Raw genomic sequence first — 20892 nt, forward strand, 5'->3', positions numbered from 1 at the left:
AGGAAACCACCCCGTTCCTATTACAGACAACAGTGGCCGTTATATTCTGTGCACCATCACTCTGAGAAGAGGCGAATAAAACAGTTGTTCCCACTGCAGTGTCCTGCAGGAGTGAATTTTTTCAATATAGCACTTCAGGTTGAAGACATTTCTCCTGTCATTTTCCTCCAGTACTTCAGTGTAATTCTTTTTTTCTCTCCCCTCCATTTTTTCCCCGGCGACTGCAGTATGTGGCAGTCTGAATTGTGTGTTATTACCCAGCAGGAGACAATATCATTACCACATATTTGCTGTCAAGGGTCTGCAAAGAATGGTGCTGTCTTGGGCCTCAGTGATCTAACAACCTCACACAGGGCTCCAGAATTACCCACTCCTGGCTGGGGGAAGTCAAACACTACCAGTTAGAGAGGGGAGTGAACAAAAGAGAGGTACCCTCTCTCTCCCCCCCCACATCCCCCCTTCTTTCCCTCTCCCTCTCTCGTGAAGATAGAAGGGGACACACCTCCTCTGCGCAAAACGGAGGATGCTATTCTCCCGCGCCTTGATAGAGATATATGTTTGGTTCAAGTGCAGAATGATATGAGACTGCAAGGTAGATGTAGACGGGCTGTATGTATGACAGTCTGTAATTTTAGATAAAGAGACAAATTGTAATCTCTGCGGTGTACTATTAGTGTTGGACGAGTAGCTCATAATTACCAGCACTTGTATCAAGTTTTTTTGCTTGATACTAGCTCTGAAATCTGTGTGCAGAAATAAGGGGACAGAGTGTCAAACTGTGCTCAGTCAATAATAATGGAGGTGTATACAAAATGTGTCAAGTTTCTTTTCCGTTTCCCTCTTAACGTATCACATTGTGACAGGGGTTTCGGCATTTTGAAACATGTAGATATGTCATATAATGTCTTAGGAAAATAGCTTCAGAATGGACAAACAATCCCTTTCATGAAAACTACTATTCAGACTTTGTAACAATGTCTTTCTCATAAGACAATTAGAATTGCTATCATTTCCGTTGACAGCGTACAACAAACAGACCAACAGTTTATGCATACTGAGTGACAAAGCTATCTATTTTCATTCCGGAAAACAGGCAATACACACTCTGGCAATTGAACCACAAATGAGGAGTGAAAAATTCAAACTTCCTCTCCCATCCACCATCATTTACACAAGCCATAGAAATATTTGATTGCTCTTGCATATCTCCTCACACTTAAGGAGGCAGCCAACCAACACACAGCCACGTAAACAGAGTCTGGGGCTCTATATGAGCCTATCATTTAAGAATCCAAGCGAATCATGCTTGCAAACAATCAGGAGGGAAAAGAAAAGAAACTCGGTGAGAGGTTATTCTTCCAGTGCTTTAAAGGTGTGAACAGAGACCCTTATATGAGATAAGATTTGGCCATGCATCCTTAATACACCTCTGCACTGAAACAAGGCAAGAGTCCTTGGTTTCTCACAACAATAGGGGCCAACACTTGAGAGAGAGACATTCATATTCATGAATTAAAGATCTATAGTGAAAAATTATGAGTATGCAGCTTTATTTTTCTTCGTAAGGGGTGGAAGGTTTGAAACCTGCAAACTATTTGAATGGCAAAATCATGTCGACTATTCATGGTAGTAACTCAAAAAACAATATATGCAGTATTGTACATTTCGAGTACACCGTCATATATGAATTTCTAATAAATTAAAATTGATGAAATGTAGTGTCCTCATAGCAAAAGAGAAATTTGAATACCAAGAAAGAAAAGTCATATGAGATCAAGCCAATAAAGGAATGGTAAACAACTTGATATTTCATAGTAGTGGAAGGAGGGATTTTCATCTGCAACACAGTTACATTCACTTTATTCACAGGCTTATTACAATTTAGAGTTTAATTAATATCATGTTCCTACATTCACCGTTCTGCAAGTGATATACAAGATCATGCATCAGTCAGATATGGTATCTGACATGATATTAAATTTGAACAGTTACACCTTACAAACAGAGAGCACTCAAAGACATGAGCAGATAGGGTGATATGAAAACGTTTTGAAATCGTTGCCACTAAATTAACCTGATTCTAATAGGATTTGAGGTAGATAACATGGAAAATTACTGTTTTCTTTTCAAGCCAATATACAAAATGGAAGCGCTACAAATTGATTTCTATTTCCTCCCTAGATGCCCTCCCCCATCCACACATTTTCATAATTTGAGATGAGGCGATACGGCATTAATATTCCCTATCTTATCTTGTCACATCCTGAAATTGTTGGAGAGGATATGATTAGCTGAACAATAGCATGAGAAATGCACTTTATGAAGGCTATCCAGGTTTTTATGACAAAGAGAGTGGAGAGGTGCAGGATGGGCCAGGAAGCAGACACGATGGCAGTCAAATGCTCTCATTTCTGGATCTTGATTTGTCACAGCAGGCATTCAGAAGAGCCCAGGATTCGACGATACATGCATACCCACCGGTGTTGGCCATTCACACATGATTAGCATTTTATTATTGTTTATAGGCCATTTAGGAAGCAGGAAGACAGCCCCGAGCCAATGGTGCAAGGAGGGCTCCAAAGCACAGTGTTTTGGACTGGTTAAATGCACCATTAAGCCTTTTAAAATGAGCTCCACCCGTCAGAGACTAAAAACAAACGTGGCTTTCTGGCTATCAATGGGCACCACTTAGAGGAAACAATGCCCTGTTGAGGCCCACCAGTTTCCTCATCAATGAACATCAAAGATGAATGAGCCCTGGCTGACAGCTTTGTTTTGACTCTGATACCCACAAAGCCCTGCTCAATATCATCCTGGTCCTGCTCCTCTGGGCTGCCCTAACAGGTGCGACCCCTCTTCTCAATGCACCGTTTGACAAGACCATGGACGGGCAGGGGCGGTTGGGGGCTTTGGTCCACATCCGCCTTAATCCATCCTACTATAAAAACACTTTGAAAAACAAACGTTTGTTTGGCCAAAGTCAAAGCCCTGGAGCCTGGGGCTCATCCGTCTGTCTGCCCAGGCTTTCCCCCCTTTATTCCTGGCCGTTTTTGTCAGAGCTTCAACTCTTCCCTGCTCATTTGGACAGGACATTAAACAAGACCCGAGAGGATCTGATTCCCAGCCATTTCCCACAAGAGGAATACATACAGTTACAACAGCCAATTGTTTGGACTATGATAACAGCGCCTGAAGAAGAATAAAGAGGAGGAAAAAGGAGGAAGGGGGGGGGGGGGGGGGGGGGGGGGGGGGGGTGTCAGCCAGTCTCACAGACCAAAACCACTGGCATCAAAAGACGCAGAACGCGGATCAAACCTGATTATCATTCACGTTAGTCTTTAGATGGGGAGCATTTTAAGCCGGTTAATTTCTGAGCTCCCCCTTTTCTGCAGTGAGAACTGTGCGTTTTTCTGCCAGTGATAGGCTCCCACTACTTCATGGGGAGATTAGAGCTCCTCCACTCAGGGATATAGAAAGGCCTTCAGCCTGGCAGAGAGAGAGGGAGAGCCAATGTTGAGCATTTTAATCTAGAGTCACAAAGATAAGATGCAATGGCAGATCAATATGTGCTCTATGGTGGCAGCTCCCTGAGAACTTGTCTCTCTGACTGCGTGCTGAGAAGCCTTTACCCTGTGTGCCCCATGGCTTCATTTCTCCACAGACCGGCTATCTGTAGTGACTGTCTCTCAGTGACATCTCACACCGGGGCATGTTTAACCCCAGACGCCACACAAAACAGACAGTGAATATCTAAATAGGATCGCCTGTGAAATTTGCAGTGATAAATCTCTCCAGGAATCACCCAGTTTGAATATTTGATATCACATCTGTCCTTGGCTACCTCAGGGGGCGAGGCAGGTATGATAAGGGATATTCAGAGGAGTGATTAGATAAAAGAAAGCTAAATTCTTTTTTTTGATTGTGAGAGATGCATTGCAATGGTATTTGCAATCTTCCATGTCTGCGTGACTGAAGTAAAGTGTATAGGTAACATTCAGGATGCCATTTTTACTTAATTTGCTCTCCTTTGCATCAGTGCGGCATTCCATCATTCCAGTATCATCCGATGCACTGTCAATGTTGAGGGAACATAAAAAAAGGAAAAAAAAAAAAAAGAAAATTCTTCTATGCTTTTGAGATTCCTCATGCTGAAAAGTGAGACACCTTGAACTCCCTTAATTTTCAGCCAGATAAACTGCTTCCACAGCATGCCATTATGTTTTAAGGAGACAGAAAACTCTCATTCGCATGCACTCATACAGACATCGTTAGCACACACAAGTGGGTTACGACTTCTCTCTTTCATGTCGGTTTCCAGCAGCCCACATCCCTCTGTGTTTATCCCCGTCCTTCACATTTCAGCTTCCTGCCTCCGATGATGCTTTTGACATGACTGTTCTAAACAGAAACAGATCATTAAAGGGAAAAACGCAAGGTATTGTCATGTTTGTTTGTTTTTCATCCTGGGCAGCAGTTCAGATACGAAAAAGGGCTCGGAGCCAAACTCAGCCCTGACAATTCACAGCAAAAAAAACCCAAAAAAAAACAGGAAAGTGCTGAAACAAATCTGTATTTGTGAGCACAATACATGTACTGTAAAAGACAACTGCAGTGTTTTGGGTGAGGGTGGATGCTGCAAGTTGTTTGGGCGTGCGTGCGGGCGCAGTTGCACGCGCGTTTGTGAGTGTTTGTATGCCCGTGTGTTGTGTGACAGCAGACCTCCCTGAGGAGGACTAGCAATCACTCCATTCAGCATCTGCTGCCACACAGCTCATATTGTCATTCCCCAGTTTAAAGGAACCTTGAACGGCTTCAAAGATCTTTTCAAAGCCTTAATCCTAATAGGTCGCGGTTTGTTCTGTCACATCAAAAGGGGGAGAGAGGAGGTAGGGGGAATAATGCATCAGGGCTGGCAGAGATTCTTAAGGGCGGAAGATTGGCAGAGGATTTGCAGTGCGGGGAGGACTGAAATCTGAAATATCGGACACAGAATGCCTGCTGTAATAGATATGAAATAGGTCTTCTCAACAGCATGAAAGGCTGACATTTCCAGAAAGTTTGTCATGAGAAGGCCCTTTTATTCCCCTTCGTCTATCTGCGTTTGTACTGCCACCTTGTCCATAGTGGAAATTCGCAAGTGTCACTCTAACAGGTTATAGAATAGGATTGGACATTTTAGATTTTTTTTTTTCCCACCTCTTCCCTTTTTTTATTGAATGTTTAGTATTTCCTGTGAGAGACCAATTGAGTCTGAGCCATTTTAGAAAACTGCCTTCTGCATGGCACTCAAGTTAAAAATACACATTCAGCACTTGTTTTCTGACCCTTTGTTGTAGCCAACTGAATAAAAGTTCAGCCGTAATAAAAGGTCCTTTACCATTTCCCGGCCTTATAATATCTTATTACACATATATATGAATCAAAAATATCATTGGAGGTATTTGCGAGATAAGAACGCTTACTTGATAAGCACATATTGCCCTCAGTGTGAAATGCTTCGGTGACACCGGATGATAAAGTTCAAATCAAGTCTGCCAAAGCATATAGTGGGTGTGAGACGTGCTAGACCATAAGTGTCACTTATGTGTTTACTCCTCACCTCCGTTACACTTTATCAGCTCTGAAGGTGTCTCTCATGCATTTCACCTGATCGACTCGGCAGACAAAGAGATCTGGCCCGTGTTTCAACAGTGCACAAGTGTCCAGCTAATTAGGTGCTCATGGGAAACCGAGCATTGATTTTCTGTCAGCGTGTCTGCCCCCCAAAAGGAAAACAGGGCCGTTTGTCTTTTTCTAATGATGCACCATGTGCCATTGATAACAGTGATAAAAACAGGCCAGGGGTTGTAACATAAGCAAACCTGAACACACTATACCCGTGGGAACCCATATATAATGATGGCATTTAATTGTATGTGTATGGGGGTTTTAGGAAATAGGTAGACTGTGAGAAGCGAGAAGTAAACAAAGTTTGTCGGGGATGGAAATGGACTGAGTTGTCTGACAAAAAACATATCTTTTCAGCTCTGTAAAGGCGTGAAATCCCTCTTGTGCTTGTTATTTCACACTCCTGTGGCTCCAACTTGGGCCAGTGGTGGCACGGTAAACAAACAAACACATGTGAATTCACGCAAACCACACACACACACACACACACACACAAGTACGCACACAGTATACTGAAGAGAGGGGATTTTGTCGGAGAACTTACTAATGACCTCACATTTTCAGGATCTGAGCTCACACAGAATATGAATCCTGGAATCACACAGGACATTTTTGCAGTTCCAATGTGTCCTCATCTTAGCATTACATCTCTAGCATAAACAGAAGCATAATCTATTTTTCTAGAATCATAAAACAGCCAAGGATGTCATCTACTCCCCATACATTCTGTCTGTGAGGTGGGAAACATGGCTTTGCTGAGCACACAGAGAACTGTTATGTATAAATAATGGTTTCAGTATCGTGTTGGACAGTGTGCCAGCCACCTGCTGATCCAACCACACACAGGTAGAGCCAGCCTGGGGTGACACAGGGCTGTAGACATGGGCATTCAATCTGCCAGCAAACTAATCAGTGAAAGGGATGAACTCCAAGCTTATCAGAAGGGGTCATGGATGTAGGTGGAGGAGGCAGCAGTGGGAGAGCAGGGATGTTTTGCACAGCCACAGCAGGGTGACACGGGCCCTAGAATGGGAAAATTCACAAATCTCAATGTAGGAGGTTGAAAGAGCACAACCCTCGAGAAGGTGAAGGAAGCTTTGCTGCCTACCACCCACACATTACCTGAACATGTCAGAGTCTGGTGCTAACACCTTCAGCTTAACTATGATATCATGAAAGCCAGGTTCACTAGCCTTGCAATGGATATCTGGCAGCTATATTATTGGTAATGGGAATTTGGGGGTCTTAATACAGTGTCATAATAGCGAGCTGTGTATATGATGACTTTAAAATGTTCGATTAAGATTTGAAAAAGAGATCCCACCAGAATTACAATGAAACACGTTGAATCCAATGTCTGGTGCTACAGGAGCATTCTTAAGTATTGCATTGTCTCTCAAGCACTCCCCTGTTAAAAACAACAATTCGTTTTGCCAGATAAACGTCTGCCTTTGAAATGCAAGGCCCCACGTTTGAACAGTTTGCCTTTAAATTCAAGAATGTTCTTTTGCTTCCGCACAGTGATGCGCCGTTGAATGGAGGCATTATTTCAGCTCCTTAACTGATCACCGCTGGAAACCAGTCTGTATCAGCATTTAAAGGTACAAGACTGTAATTTAGGAGGTAATTTCACATCTTAACAGAATCCAATTAAAAGCATGGACATTTCAATTAAACGTCCCCTGGCTTGTCGCTACAGTGTCACACCATAAGTGAAATTGGAATCAGATTACGGGAAGAACCTGAAGAACTATTTTTCAGCGTAATATGGATCACGCATTCCAGATAGAGACCCCTGTCATACATACTGCAGGGGGAAAAAAAAATAGCCTTTCTTTGCCAACATTAGTAATTTAATTCTCCCTCCTTATTAATTTCACAGCAGATTACCTGAGAAGATACAAAATGCTGTCAGCAAAGAGTTTTAATTAAGTATGGGGTATGTTGCAATGAGTACCTTATGTGAAACTGCTGCCTTATAATGCTCTTGTTTTAATTACTTCAGAGTGCCCCCTCATTAACCTCTGTGGAGATGTGCTCCAAACTACAGTGTGCATTACAAACACTAGACGCAGAAATTGCTTATATCCATACACACAGCTTTATTTATACTGTTACAAATAATAAGTAATGTGGATAATTCAGTATAGGAACACAAGACATGTCCTCATCTTGCTGTTTTGAATATTGTAGATCTTTTTTCAGAATTTCCAAAATAAAAGAAACAGCCAGTATAATTAAGGATATTGTGCTTTGAACTTAACCTTGGTGGCTAAGGGCACTATGACGACCCCTGGTGGGAGCTGTAATCTCAAATTATAGGCTCTTGTTTGTGCATTATTTCTAGAATTTGTTGTTAACAAATGGCACCAATTCTTCCAATATAATCCTTCTAAGAGTGGGCCCAAAATATGTTTAATTAATTAAGTATATTTTTAAAAAAATGTACAATATAATTTTTCATGAGTATTCATCTAAATAGGCCCTTGAAAATCCATAGGTAGTATAATACAAAAAAAAGGTGCACAAAAAGCAACCTAAAATCCAAAAAGTGTTAGATACTATGAGTCTGGTTGAGTCAAACACAGATTGAGTTTGTTTCATCATTTCGTTTCTTCGTAGCTCATCTGTGTCAAGCAGCTGTGGGTGGTCTCACAGCCGGAAAATCAGAGGCACTGTGGACATTTTTCCCTTTGATCCTTTTCATCCTGAAGTTTCTGAATGGCCCAATATAAATTTCAAAAAATGCTCAGAAAGTGGGCTCCTATTCACATATGTGGATGGATAACTGTGCCACTGTCCACCCCAACACCTTAATGTGGTTTAACAGGATACATTAGCTTTTAATGGCACTTAATTGTACAAAAAGGAAATCCATAACCACATAAGGAGAAAAGTCAAGTATTTCCAAGCTCTTTATAAGAACAATTTAGAGCAGACAAGTGCTTTTCAAACCTTGGATTGGAATCAGTCCGACAGGCTGGCCGTGAGAGGAACGGTCTACATTTGTAAGGCTACAGTGCCACCATTTGGTCGTGAGGCCCTCATTTCACCACCAGGGCCTGGCAATTGTCAATTCTAGGCCTGTATAAAAAATAATAAATTATTTTGTTTTATATTCTGGAAAATCCCATTTTGACATGAATGATCTCATAAAAAAATAATGTCACAGTTGGAACCATAATTGTCCAACCAAGCTATGTTCGAGAAAGGAGTGTCTGCCTCTATAAAAGACTATAAAGTCGAATTGTCTTAGCCTACAATATATGATCTCAAAAATTAGCTGGACTAAAAATAATACTTCCAGGTGCAGGACTAGAGAGGGAAGAAAAAAATTCAGTCCCATTGTTATTGTTGATAGATTATCACAGGTCCATGCCATCTTAGATAATGAGCAATAACCTGCACTTCAAGAACAGGGGAGGTCTGCCCAGAAGGAATGGTGATTACAACCAATTAAGACTGATGACAAAGCACCAACAATAACCCTGTGTGTGTGTGTGTGTGTGTGTGTGTGTGTGTGTATGTGTGTGTGTGTTTGTGTGTGTGTGTGAGAGCTTGTGTTTTATTCACGCATCCTTCCAAACTACCCTGTTTTGTGTAATCAACATCTGTTGTGACAGGCAACCTCCTCCTTTCTCAGAATGGCCCACTTCAGATAATGAGTGTCATACCAAACTGCAGGGCAAAGGCTGGTTTTACTCCTCTTTTTTTACTCTTCCTCTTTGGCCTCCGCTCTCACTACTCTCTGTTCCCTCTGCTGTCATTCAAGATATCCATTGTGGAGAACCTTGAGAAAGAGAGGGAAACGCTCTCACAACATTGTCACAGCTCAATATGTGGGGGTGGTAGATGAAATCAAATACATTCTTGTCTTCTTAATTGAGAATACAGGATCCTATACAGTCAACTCCTAAAAACTGCCAAAACATCCTTGTGAACGGCTTTATTTTACTTTTAATTGAGTTATTCAAACATATGTTACTTCTTATTGAGATTTCTCTTACATTTTCGATGGCTTCTCCCTCCTGTTCTGCTGCATTTATACGCCTTTATTTGTTGACCAGAACAAGATATGTAATTGTTAATCAAACAATTAAAACAAAACAGAAACTCAATAAAAATGTGTAGCTTGGTTTGGTTGTTTGGTTTATTTCTCTCAGTCGCCATACCAATGGTTTAGGCGCCATCTCCTGGTAAACTCTTGGTAAATTTGGTCATCTTCAGGAGGGCAGGATGAGTCTGATGTGATGTTTTTGTGTCTAAAATGAATAGCCAATATCTCTGTTTCTTTATTATCATCTAGAAAACAAAGTCTAAAAAAACAAAAAATACTAGATAATGTAAGATGTAATAATAATGGACGGTGGCGCTGTTGGTTTTATTTCTCTTTATATTAGCTGACATTATCTATCACTAAGTCTGAAAAGATTTCTCAGTCAGAAACTTGAATTCCATTTAAACTCTACAGTGTGAGCTCTGTCTTCAATGAGATGTATCTAAAATGTGTAAATAAAATAATTTTGCCAGCTTAGCCTCAAAATTAATTGCCTGCCACAAGACAGATAGGTTCAGACAAGCGAAAGTGTGAGATTGCACGGAATGTCAGTCTAACGAATGCATCCAATTTCTTCAAACTTAAGATTCATCTCAGAACGTAAACACTTCTTTTTTTTTTTGTTCTTTTTTTTCATGATGGAATTTGCTGTCTGCACAACCATGTAGAACAAATCATTTTGAAAATCCATTAAAGTACACTGAACTCTGTTCAATTTGGCATAACCCTAAGTTTACTTGAACTGCAGGAGAGCTCTTCTATTTCATAATTCCCTTGTATTCTTATAGTCATTCATGAAAAGCTCCAGTTTAGAGTGTCAAGTGTCAGCGGCTTGAATGAGCAGTGAGGCTCTTTTACCTTTTTCTTTTTTGAAAGTTACACCACACTACAGTTTGAATATCTAAAAATACAGTTCTCTTTAATCTGAAAGTTAACTGGGAGTCCCTGGGTCATTCATAGCTACATTGTAAAAATGGGTGAACTTACTTTGGCTATAAGAATTAGTGGATAGACACAAGAGTATTTCTAGGCTTTAATTGTGACAGGACCAGTTTTCTCAGCTGGAGTAAACTGCAGTAAGATATAGTGAGGGCAAAGGCATAGGTGTGTATTTCGTATGGCACTAGTCATGCTACAATACAGTATATTGCTGTTTCTAATAGAACACTGGATCTGATATAACACAAGACCTTTTTCACAGAAGATATTTTGACTTGTCATAATCACCAATAACATAAACGATGACTCTGTTCAATTTAGATGTCCCAGTACGCCATGTCAGTGAACCAGCATGTATGAAACCAGAGCCCCAGAACTGACACTCCAAAATCGAATGCAGCCATCTTTAATATTATTAATGACACCTGTGCTTGTAATGCTATGATAAGTCCAAATATCTGCAGTAAAAACTTGACAAACTTGAATGAACAAAGTTAAAAATACAAAGGTGCACACATCTTTTTTTGTTGTTAATGTATTTGCAAGTAATGTATTAATGACAAATGCTGTTGTCCAGTTTCTTTTCATGCAACATTGTTCTGCTGTTGAAGTGTGTTAAAACATGCATTATAGTTTGATTATGGGAGTCTATAGTGGGTGTCTTTTTAACAGTTGTTACATGTACATTTGCATGAATCCCTTGGACTAGCTGAAAGAGACAGAGCTGAAATGATTAGTGGATATGTTGATTTACAGAAAATTAATCAGCAACTGTTTTGATAATCCATCATCTGTTTAAATCATTTTTAAGCAAAAATGCAAAACATTCCCTGGTTTCAGCTTGTTATATGTGAATATTTTCATGTTTTCTTAGTCTTCCATGATATTAAGATACATATCTTTAGGTTTTGGTCTGTTGGCTGGATAAAGCAAGCATTAAAAAAAAATCTCAACTTGGTCTTTGGGAAATTGTTATGGATGCTTTTTTCTGTTTTCTGACATTTATGGACCAAACACTCAATCCATTAATTGAGAGAATAATCGTCAGATTAATAGATAATAGAAATTAACCAACTAATCACAAACTTGTACTCACATTGAAAGAGGGTCACTTTGTGACTCTTATGTCTGTCCTTTTCATATATGCATTTTGTTTCCAGTGATTTATGGGAATAAATTAAGTATAAAAAAGATGTATTATTTAAGGGTAATTTTGGAATATATAATGTTTATCCCCCATCTAGTCTACTTTAGTGATTTTCTGTTTCAAGACACCAGAGGGCGCTTGGGAGTTACTACAACTACCAGACCCCCAACCTCTTATTATCAAATCTCCGTTGCATAAAAGAGATCAGACCTCTCAGGTGGTCTAGGGCAGGTGTACTTCCTGACCCCTGAGTCAAAACTAAACATGGAGGAGCAGCATTCAGTTTTTATGCCCCATATATCTGGAACAAACTCCCAGAAAAGTTGAGGTCTGCTCCAACTCTCAGTTCTTTTATATCAAGGCTGAAGACTTCTCTGTTTGCCACCTGCGATTAAATCAGTTTTGAGGCTTTTCATTCATTTCTTGTTATCCTGTTTAATCTGTCTTGTTCTATTTTAGCTTATTTTTATTTTCTATTCTCTTAGATAACTATTTTTAATTGCATTTAAATGTCTTTTTCTAATCTGTTTCTTTTACATTTTGCCTTGATGCCTTTTATGTTTTATATAAAGCACTTTGGAATTGCCTTGTTGTTGAAATGTGCTATTATAAATAAACTTTCCTTGCCTATGAATCTCTGTTTTAGACTAAAGCTGGCTGCCAGTCGTCTTCAATGTAAAGTTTAGTGGTTCAAGTCCTGTTAGTGCGCTCATGTGAGTCTTTCTCAATTTCAGAAAAGCTATGGAGCTTAAAGATTCAAGATGTTGCCACTCTTGATGTTTATTGCGAAATACTTTGGCTGGGAGGCTCCATTACAGAAAAAAATTACATTACAGTATGTAAATATGTATAAAAAAAGACATATAAAATATAACAACACACATAAAATATAACAACAAAATATAAAAAGTAATATATATATATATAGGACAGAATCAAGGCAGGTTGCATACTCAGCCCTTATCTGCTACACTTAAATAGTTTGGCGTTTAGCAAATAAAGTAAATCAAAGGTGAAGTAATTCATCCAAATGCAATCATCCAAACACTACTGGAAATGCAAGGTGAAACGGTTATAAACAAGGAGGCGTATTCATACAGACCTAATGTGACCACTCCTCTCTGTCAGGCTTCCGTGTTTACACACCCACAAAAAAAAAAAAAAAAAAAAAAAAAAAAACAGGACACTAGCGGCGGTCGGACGAAATGTTTACCGAGCAAGCATAGAGTGTTGGTGAGGAAAGTGACAGACACACTGGAGGCTCGGTGTATGGTGAAAACACAGGTGATTTCGGCTTCCACGGTTGCATTTTTACAGCGGAATGTTCACTCGAAGGGGGCATGGAGACGTCAAGAAATCTACACAGAAAGTTCTGGACCCAAAGAAGGATGTACTGACCCGGCTGAAACACCTCCGGTCACTGCTAGGTGAGTGAAATGTCACAACACTGGGCTTTTTGATGCTGCATCGCCGTTGCTTAGCTCGACGAGCTAACGTTAGCTAGCTGGCATCAGGCGACAGCTAACGTCAAACAAGGTTAGCTGGCTGTCACTGCGTTTACTTAAAAGGAAGCGAGCTGACGGGTAACATTTTTGCAAAAGTACTGGCTTTGCAGTTTGAAGTGTTTGCCTACACTCCGCCTGTGTTCATTGATTTATTTGACGTAATAATATCAAACAAGTCAGTGTGATGATAAGGCATGGAGGCTAGCTACTGTGTGAGCTAGCTCCCCTTTGCGGCTAACTAGCCAGCCAATGCTAACTGCTGCTGCCTTGTCAGGGCATCAGTCGATGAGCAGCAGATCAGATGCCCACCACAAACCATTGTTTTCATTTAGTCCTTTGTCATCCTGACTGTTTCAGGAAACGTAGTAAGGGCAATTCTCTAGCTCAAAGCTGGGGGCAGCGTTTATGTACTTCAGCTGAAGTGAGAATAAAACCTTCTCCCTATTCACTGACTGAGCTGCTATCGAGTTACTCTAATACCCTAGAGATATTTGATTTGAAAATGATGAAAAATGTTAATGTGCCATTCTGGTCTCTGCTGGCCTTTCTTTCTTTCATCAGACAAGGAAGTACAACGTTTATGACCGTCATAAACCAGTTGTGTAGCCCTGTCTTCTTTCACTATGATAATAGTTATGTTTTACACATAATGGAACCTATCATCAATACACTTTCAATCACTCACAATGCTCTTATGTATCTATAGTATGGTCTAAATGCTAAATCTACTTTCCAAATATCTTTTAGTGGAAGGCAAAAGACATGCATGTAAAATTGTCAATGTCCATTCGTTCTATTGACTGAAATCAGTTTACATTACTAAAGAAAAACAGTCCAAACAAAACAGAACTCATAACTTAAGTGTTATTTACTGTACGCAGGTACAAATCTTTCATCGCATCCCACTAGAGTAGACTCATTTCTTACACCCCAGATGACCATTAATAGTGTTGGTGACTGGAGTGTTATGTAGGCGTAACAACTATTCTCTAAACCAAAATCGGGTCAGTGGGTACTTTGGGGAAAGTGTAGAGCGAAAGAAAGTTGTCAAGAGGGAATTGTGGGGTATGGAAGAAAACTGCAATTAAAATTATAAGTGCAAACTATGATGTGCTTTCTTCCCAGGATCTCAGTCAAAGTAGGTCAGGACACTAATGCTCTATGCTCTAAAGTATTGCTCTATATCCTCAGACACATTTTGTTAAGCTTGTCTCTCGTAAAGATTAATATAAGTAATGTATTTTAATATGTAGACTAATCAACTTCTCATATTTGTGCTATATTTGAAAAGACAAAAACGGTTTCTGCTTGAGGTGTGTCATAGAGATGAAATTGATATTATGGTAATTATTACAATATTATATCTTTGTATTTGTTTGATATTTACCAAAATATTCAAAATAGCATTGTGTACAGGTGTAGTGTTTTCAAAAAGACTGCATGTAGGAATCCCAAATAGTTCAAATTTAATGCTGTGACTGGTTTTGACAACTTTCAACATAGATTTATAAAGAACTGTGAACCACACAAATTTCACACAGCTGCACTTCAAGGACAGTTAAGACACTTTGAGGCAAAGCTTGACAGTGAAAGGTGTTGCAGTGGGCATCAGCAGAGGGGAGGATGCGTGCCAACTTTTTCATTGTGATATGTTTGCTTTTATATTGATTTCTTGTACAGAGGCAGCAGTACCCCTGTGTACCATCTGTGCCAGCCAATATCAGCTTAACAGTAGCTTAGAAGTGTGTGAAAAGGTGTTAGAAGTTAATATGGTTAGATTTTTTTTTTTTTTTCAGATTTTTTTTATGGCACACCTTCAATGTCAAGTCTAGTACAGCCAAAGTGGAGGTCAACACAGAGCTCTGGCAGTCTGCATGTCCTCTGTGTTTTTCTTTCCCTCATGTGCAGTTAAAGATAAGGCCATTCTGTTTGTCCAGCAGCTGATAGTAGGGTTTACGTGTTGATGTCCCTCAACCTCCCTGATTTCACCATGCTTTCAGCTAAGGAAGGATTTCCTCCTGGTGCTCCTGGTTCCTGTGTGGACAGGAAGGAGCGACGAGAGATGGGATGCTTTTGAGTCACACAGTACATTGATTTGAGGGAAATACAGCTCGCCTCTTTTCATTGCTCACAGTGTTTTGTACTTTATGAAAATGATAAAATTCTTTGTATCAGCAAGAGAAGCATTCACCCTAGATGACTGTAAAATGTCAACAGTTCAAGTGTATTTCAGAGCCATTAAACAAGATTAATGTAGCCTGTGATGGCATGGGATTTACATTATATGTCAGCCTAAACGGCTCAGACTGTTTAACCTGCATGTTCAGTTTTTAAATGAGAGTAGCAAGTGTAGTTTTCCGTGATTATTAACCAAACAGATTTCTGTGCAAATGTTGCACAAGTAAGAGTTATCAACAGCTTGTTAACTTTGTTTCAGGCCTCCAGATGCATCTTCCGTTAGGCTATATGAAGTTTGATAAAAAAATTTGTGCAAGTTGTGTCTCATTGTGTTTGTGGCTTTGTAATACCAGGGCCAAAAACATCTAGTTGTAGTGTCAGTCGGTATTGTAGTTGAAAGTACGATCTGTGGCCTGGGCTATTTTCAGAGTGGCCCTGTATTGGTTTTCTGCTCACTGAGCAGATCTGTGGGATAGAGTGTGAAAGCTGCTGCATGTTAATTTGCTGGTCATGCCTGGCTGGATTTGGCTGAGGTTGTTAATTACAGGAGCCCAGCAAACCACCTGATCACTCGCTGCTTCTCTCACTGGAGGCACAGACGGCTGTTACTCTGACTCTTACCGGCTCAAAGTCATTCTCATGCTCCTGCCCCCCCCCCCCCCCCCCCCCCCCCCCCCCCCCAGCTCATTCTGCATTCACTTCTTTTGCATACCACTGCTCCAACCCCTCCAAAAATAAGCCTGAAGGTGATGGTCGAAATGCTGGCGTTTAATGTAGGAAATCCATTTTTTCTGGGGGGAATACCCGTTTATTCTCAAAGGACGTATTTCTATTTTCAACTGCTCCCTCCACAGGGAGGACAGAGCGGCAGGTCAGCTGCGGACCAGTCAGTGCTGCTGGAGTTTGTAGTGTTTCAGTGTCCAGCTCAAAGATGCTTTGCTATCCGATTCCATGATTGAAGGACAAATAACTACATCACCTAATCAACTTGGGGGGGAAAATCATTAGTAGGTACTGTTTGTTTACTCTTGTTCTCTTACAACTGGTGTCAACATGCTCAGCTTGAAACTGTCAGTGAACTGCATAGGAACAACAGTGGCCGTGTGTGCAAGTGTTGTTACTGATAACAGTCATGTGACGTGTGTTTGTTTGTGGGTGTAAGTGTGACAGTTTGCAGCCAAAGGTAATGTTTTTTTGGGTTTTTTTTTTTTGGTAGGGTTGCTCTGCAGTCAGAAAAGAAGAAATGAAATCTAGTGTAATTACATCTTACTTTTGACTGTGTGTGGGCTCTTAAGTGTTGTTGGGGTCAGAGTCAGCTGAAAGCACAGCCGTTTTTATGAGGAAATCACAAGGTGAAGCAGCAGAGGAAACAATGAGCACAACATTGGAAAGGCTCTCAAGAAGGTCCTCTGTGTGGCTGAAGAGAAGACTGAGATCACTCGACTTCTGACTCTCCCCCTTTGTCAAACACTCAGGATAGACTTGTGAATAACTTTAGTATCTTACCATCTTTTAGCCCACACACTGTGTAGGCATGATAGCAACGCTGAATGGCTTTTCTCCAAGTGTAGTTCAAAATAGCAAAGGATCAGAAATGTGTTTTATTAACTTTTTAGGGGCATTTTGAGGCATTTTGTCTTATTTCCTTTCAGACTATCACACACTGAAATTGCTAATATGTATACTACTGTATATAAAGGATAAAAATCCACAAGTCTGCTCTAATTATACTTGGCATCATGCAATAACAGATGTGCATTATTCTCACCACATTTATTTGCAACATTGATACAGTAACAATCAAGTGTCTCGCTCAAGAGACCAAATTCACCACCCAGTCACAAAACCTATTTCAATCAAACCATAAGACCAGTGTGATTAAAGTTGTGTGAGGAAAAAAAGCTAAATACAGGACCCAAAAAACCACAGTGGATTTATTAGGTTTTTGACATTGGTGAACATAAAAACTCTTTAAAGTCTAAGTGAAAACAAATCTGTACAAATTTATTTAACCACCCCATTGGCCCAAATATAAAATGTCCCTGATTTTAGCCCCCCTGTCACCTTTTTGCTACACCTGTTTTTGGATAAAGACTGTGAGATAAACACTTAATCTATACCTGCGGTGGTCTGTAATGCCTGATCGATTGTATGTAAATTGTAGTATAAGTTTCAGTTAAAATCCTGAAACGTTAAAGATAAGCTCCAGCAATTTTAGACTTTAATGCTGCATAATACACACACAGAATTTGAAAGAGCTTGACACTTTTCTTCATGGGTAGAGGACACAAAAACATCAGTATTTAGGCCTTTGTCAGTGACACTGTTAATAGCAATTAAAGAAAGACCGTCAGCCGTTTAAGTTAAGAGACACTTAGATGACCATTAAACGGTCTTTGTGGTGTGGTCTATTATGATAACAGCTTCTGGCATTATGATCCTGGCTTTAAGCATTTCAGCTCTTGCCCTCAGAAGATTTGAAACAAAGAAATGAGGAATGAGGCAGAGAATGAGCTGTTCTAAACATTCACATTAAGGGGTAATGTAAGTAATATAATAGTAAACTGTGAGATACAGCTTTAAAGACACAAAGTCAGATTGACTTTACTGGATGTTATGGTTGTGTCTCTGATTAGATCATTATTCAATGTTGCAGTGTCATTCACATTTCCTGACCAAATCTACCACCCAGTCACAAGCCAGCATATACCAATACCCATATCTGTGATAAGCCAGTACAGGCTGATAATATTATACTGCTGATATCATTTAGGTTCGACTTGAGGAATCTGGGTTTGCCTACATATCAAAATCAAAAGGAAGGCTGCCTAACTGTTTGTACTGACTGCCTAAAATTCATTGGAAGGAGGGGGAAAAAAATGAACACAACACATCACACGCATAGACGTCCCGTCCCCTTTCCTACTTAGCAAGGAAAGGTTGGATGGTAAAATATGAGGACCTCATCATTTTACGAAAGATAGAAGGAAGGAAGTATTTTCGCCGGCTCCCGTGAGGCTTTGATAGTGTGCAAATGGCGAATACTGACAGGATGTGTTGTTTAATCTCTGGTATAATGTCTGCAAACCTCAAGGACGTATAAGATTTTTAGAAAGACCATTTTAAGAATCACTCCAACATGGAGTTACAGATGCTAAAGGGCCAGAGGCTGGTTAGGAAAGGAGGTGAGACTTCTTATAGGCTATAACAAGCAGCATTAGTCAGAAAGCTGATCTGTCCACAAACTAGTATGTTACTGTAAGCTTGAGTTGGTTTTTTTTGGGTTTTTTTTTTACAGTTGGATTAATAAAACTGTTTACTGAGGAAGTTAGGTGAATAGCTGCACGTGCTAAGAATAAAGGGGGGAAATTGGACTCTCTTACTCAGGGACTCAACTTCTGTCTACTCTTATTCCTGCTATTAAGGTGGCATGTGTGTGGCTTCCTCTAAACTGGCAGCAGCTTCAAGATAAGCATTCGGCAGTATAAAGAAGTCCTGTGCCACAATCCCTGGGCCAATTAGAATTGCAAACTATGCCACGATAAAGCACAGTACCAAGCTATGACATATTATATTTATTACTGCTGCTGGAACAACACACCTCATAGCGTCTGATGGGCTCTTCCTGGTATTGTGTTGATTCCAAAGCACATTCATAAAATGATAATGGCTATTTGTCAAATCAGTAACATGTCTCGTCACTGTTAACATACAGTTAAGAGATTCAGCAGGTATCTGTCTATGGTTATGCACAGGTACCAGTACAACGGTCAGACCATTACACTCCACGATGGGGCTAAATGTCTACATTTGAAATGTAGAGTATTTGAATCGTCTATTGCTTTGGTATTTGCTCCAGAAGGCCAGTTGAGTGTTTTATTACCAGTCTCCATTTACCATCAAAGAGAAGACTTTGTAATGGGTTAGAGCCTTAAATCAGATGGCAGTTAAAACATGTCACTGACTTCTACAAGGAGGTCACATGACATAAATACATGAATCTATGTCACTGTCTCATGTCCTTACTTATTTGCCCTGGAAAAAAAGAATGTCACTAACTTATTACTTAAACACTTTTTTAACCTAATATTTTATTCCTTTGTCCATTATTTCTAGAAGGACTTCAAGCTATCTGATTTTAAAATTAGTTTTTATTAGGCTACTTATTGAAACACATAACTCAAAAACATAGTTAACCTCCAGGATGTTTTTATTTCTCAAAACTGTACAGAAAACATTGGTAACGTTCTTTGTCTTGTTTTTCTGTTTTCAGTCTGTGGTATTACTGTCATGTGTTTCAGAGCTCCTTTAAAACCCCAATTTCAAATATGATATAAATCACATGGTGCTGAATGAAAGGCTTTTTTCTTTTAGCTGCTGGCCTGCTGGAGAGCTAGAGATAGGAATACACACCAGTGCTCTGTGTTCTGCGGTGGATGATATCTGTGTGATTTTACACAGCACATGAAAAACCAGTTTGTCTAGTTATACTGTTTACCTGTCCTGCTTTAATAATAGCCAAACCTAGCCCAAGACCTGCAGTTTATTGTTGTACCGTTTCTTATCAAGAGCTAATCTCATAGTGGATTTTTATGTTTTTATGACACTTTTCTTAATGTTCAAGCTCCCGTTAATCTGCTTTGGGTTTCCAGGTTTAAAGCCAAAGGAAAATAAACACTTAGCTTTGGCTTACTAGCAGCTTACTACAACAGAGTTGTTACAGAGCAAATTTGAAGTTGGCAACACCTGTAAAATGTGTTATAATGTAGAAAGCGGATTAAAAAATCTTTACAGTACTAGTCAAAAGTTTGGACACACTCTCTCATTCAACGCTTGACTGGTAGTGTATATATACACTTGTTCTGTTTTTCCTCTAGGTAGCACATTTGTCTTTCTTTAATGTGTTCCCTTCTGTGAGCCACCAAGTGGTTAAACTTGTCAATGAAAAATCGACCTCTGAAAATTCTAATGCAAATAGAGTTTTAAAGGGGCAGTAGAGCGTCAGCAGTGTGGGTAACATTAGGAATTGAAATGAACTTGTGCCTTTTGACTACTTATTTACTTTATGATAATTAGGGCCGGTGTTTCTTCATCTTCCCTTAACTCAAATAATAAATGCTTTAGGCCTGCCTTTCTTTCACCACAAACTGTCTGTATTTCACCATCATAAATAAACAGACAGAAAAAACCCAAAGTCTCTTGCCAAAGCACACCTACTGTACATATCTGACCTGGTGTTATGGTGAGTTGTGAAACAATTGGAAACAATGGAGGAACTTACTATCTTGCTTCACTGTAAATTGAAACTGAATTTGACTTTGTTCGGACTTGATCTTCAATTTAGCAAATTATCAACCCTCCATTTAAAGGGCAAAAATGACTAGATGGAAACAATCGAC

General features: G+C 39.8%; 1 protein-coding gene and 1 long non-coding RNA gene across 3 annotated transcripts in view; both read left to right on the forward strand.

Moving 5' to 3' along the window:
• The window catches only part of LOC121881299, a 68252-nt gene extending 56796 nt beyond the window's left edge, over window positions 1-11456 (forward strand). Inside the window, exon 3 of the long non-coding RNA XR_006091739.1 lies at window positions 10985-11456. This is a non-coding gene — a long non-coding RNA (uncharacterized LOC121881299). The remainder of the gene's footprint in view (window positions 1-10984) is intronic.
• A 1322-nt stretch (window positions 11457-12778) lies between these two features.
• Window positions 12779-20892, forward strand: part of ralgapa2 (Ral GTPase activating protein catalytic subunit alpha 2) — a 94288-nt gene continuing 86174 nt past the window's right edge. For both annotated transcript variants that reach the window (XM_042389012.1, XM_042389013.1), the window contains exon 1: window positions 12779-13237. In XM_042389012.1, coding sequence (XP_042244946.1) covers window positions 13132-13237 — 106 coding nt within the window. In that variant the 5' untranslated portion in view covers window positions 12779-13131. The remainder of the gene's footprint in view (window positions 13238-20892) is intronic.

This window comes from Thunnus maccoyii, chromosome 16, assembly GCF_910596095.1.
Source record: "Thunnus maccoyii chromosome 16, fThuMac1.1, whole genome shotgun sequence".
In the NCBI taxonomy this organism is placed as follows: domain Eukaryota; kingdom Metazoa; phylum Chordata; class Actinopteri; order Scombriformes; family Scombridae; genus Thunnus; species Thunnus maccoyii.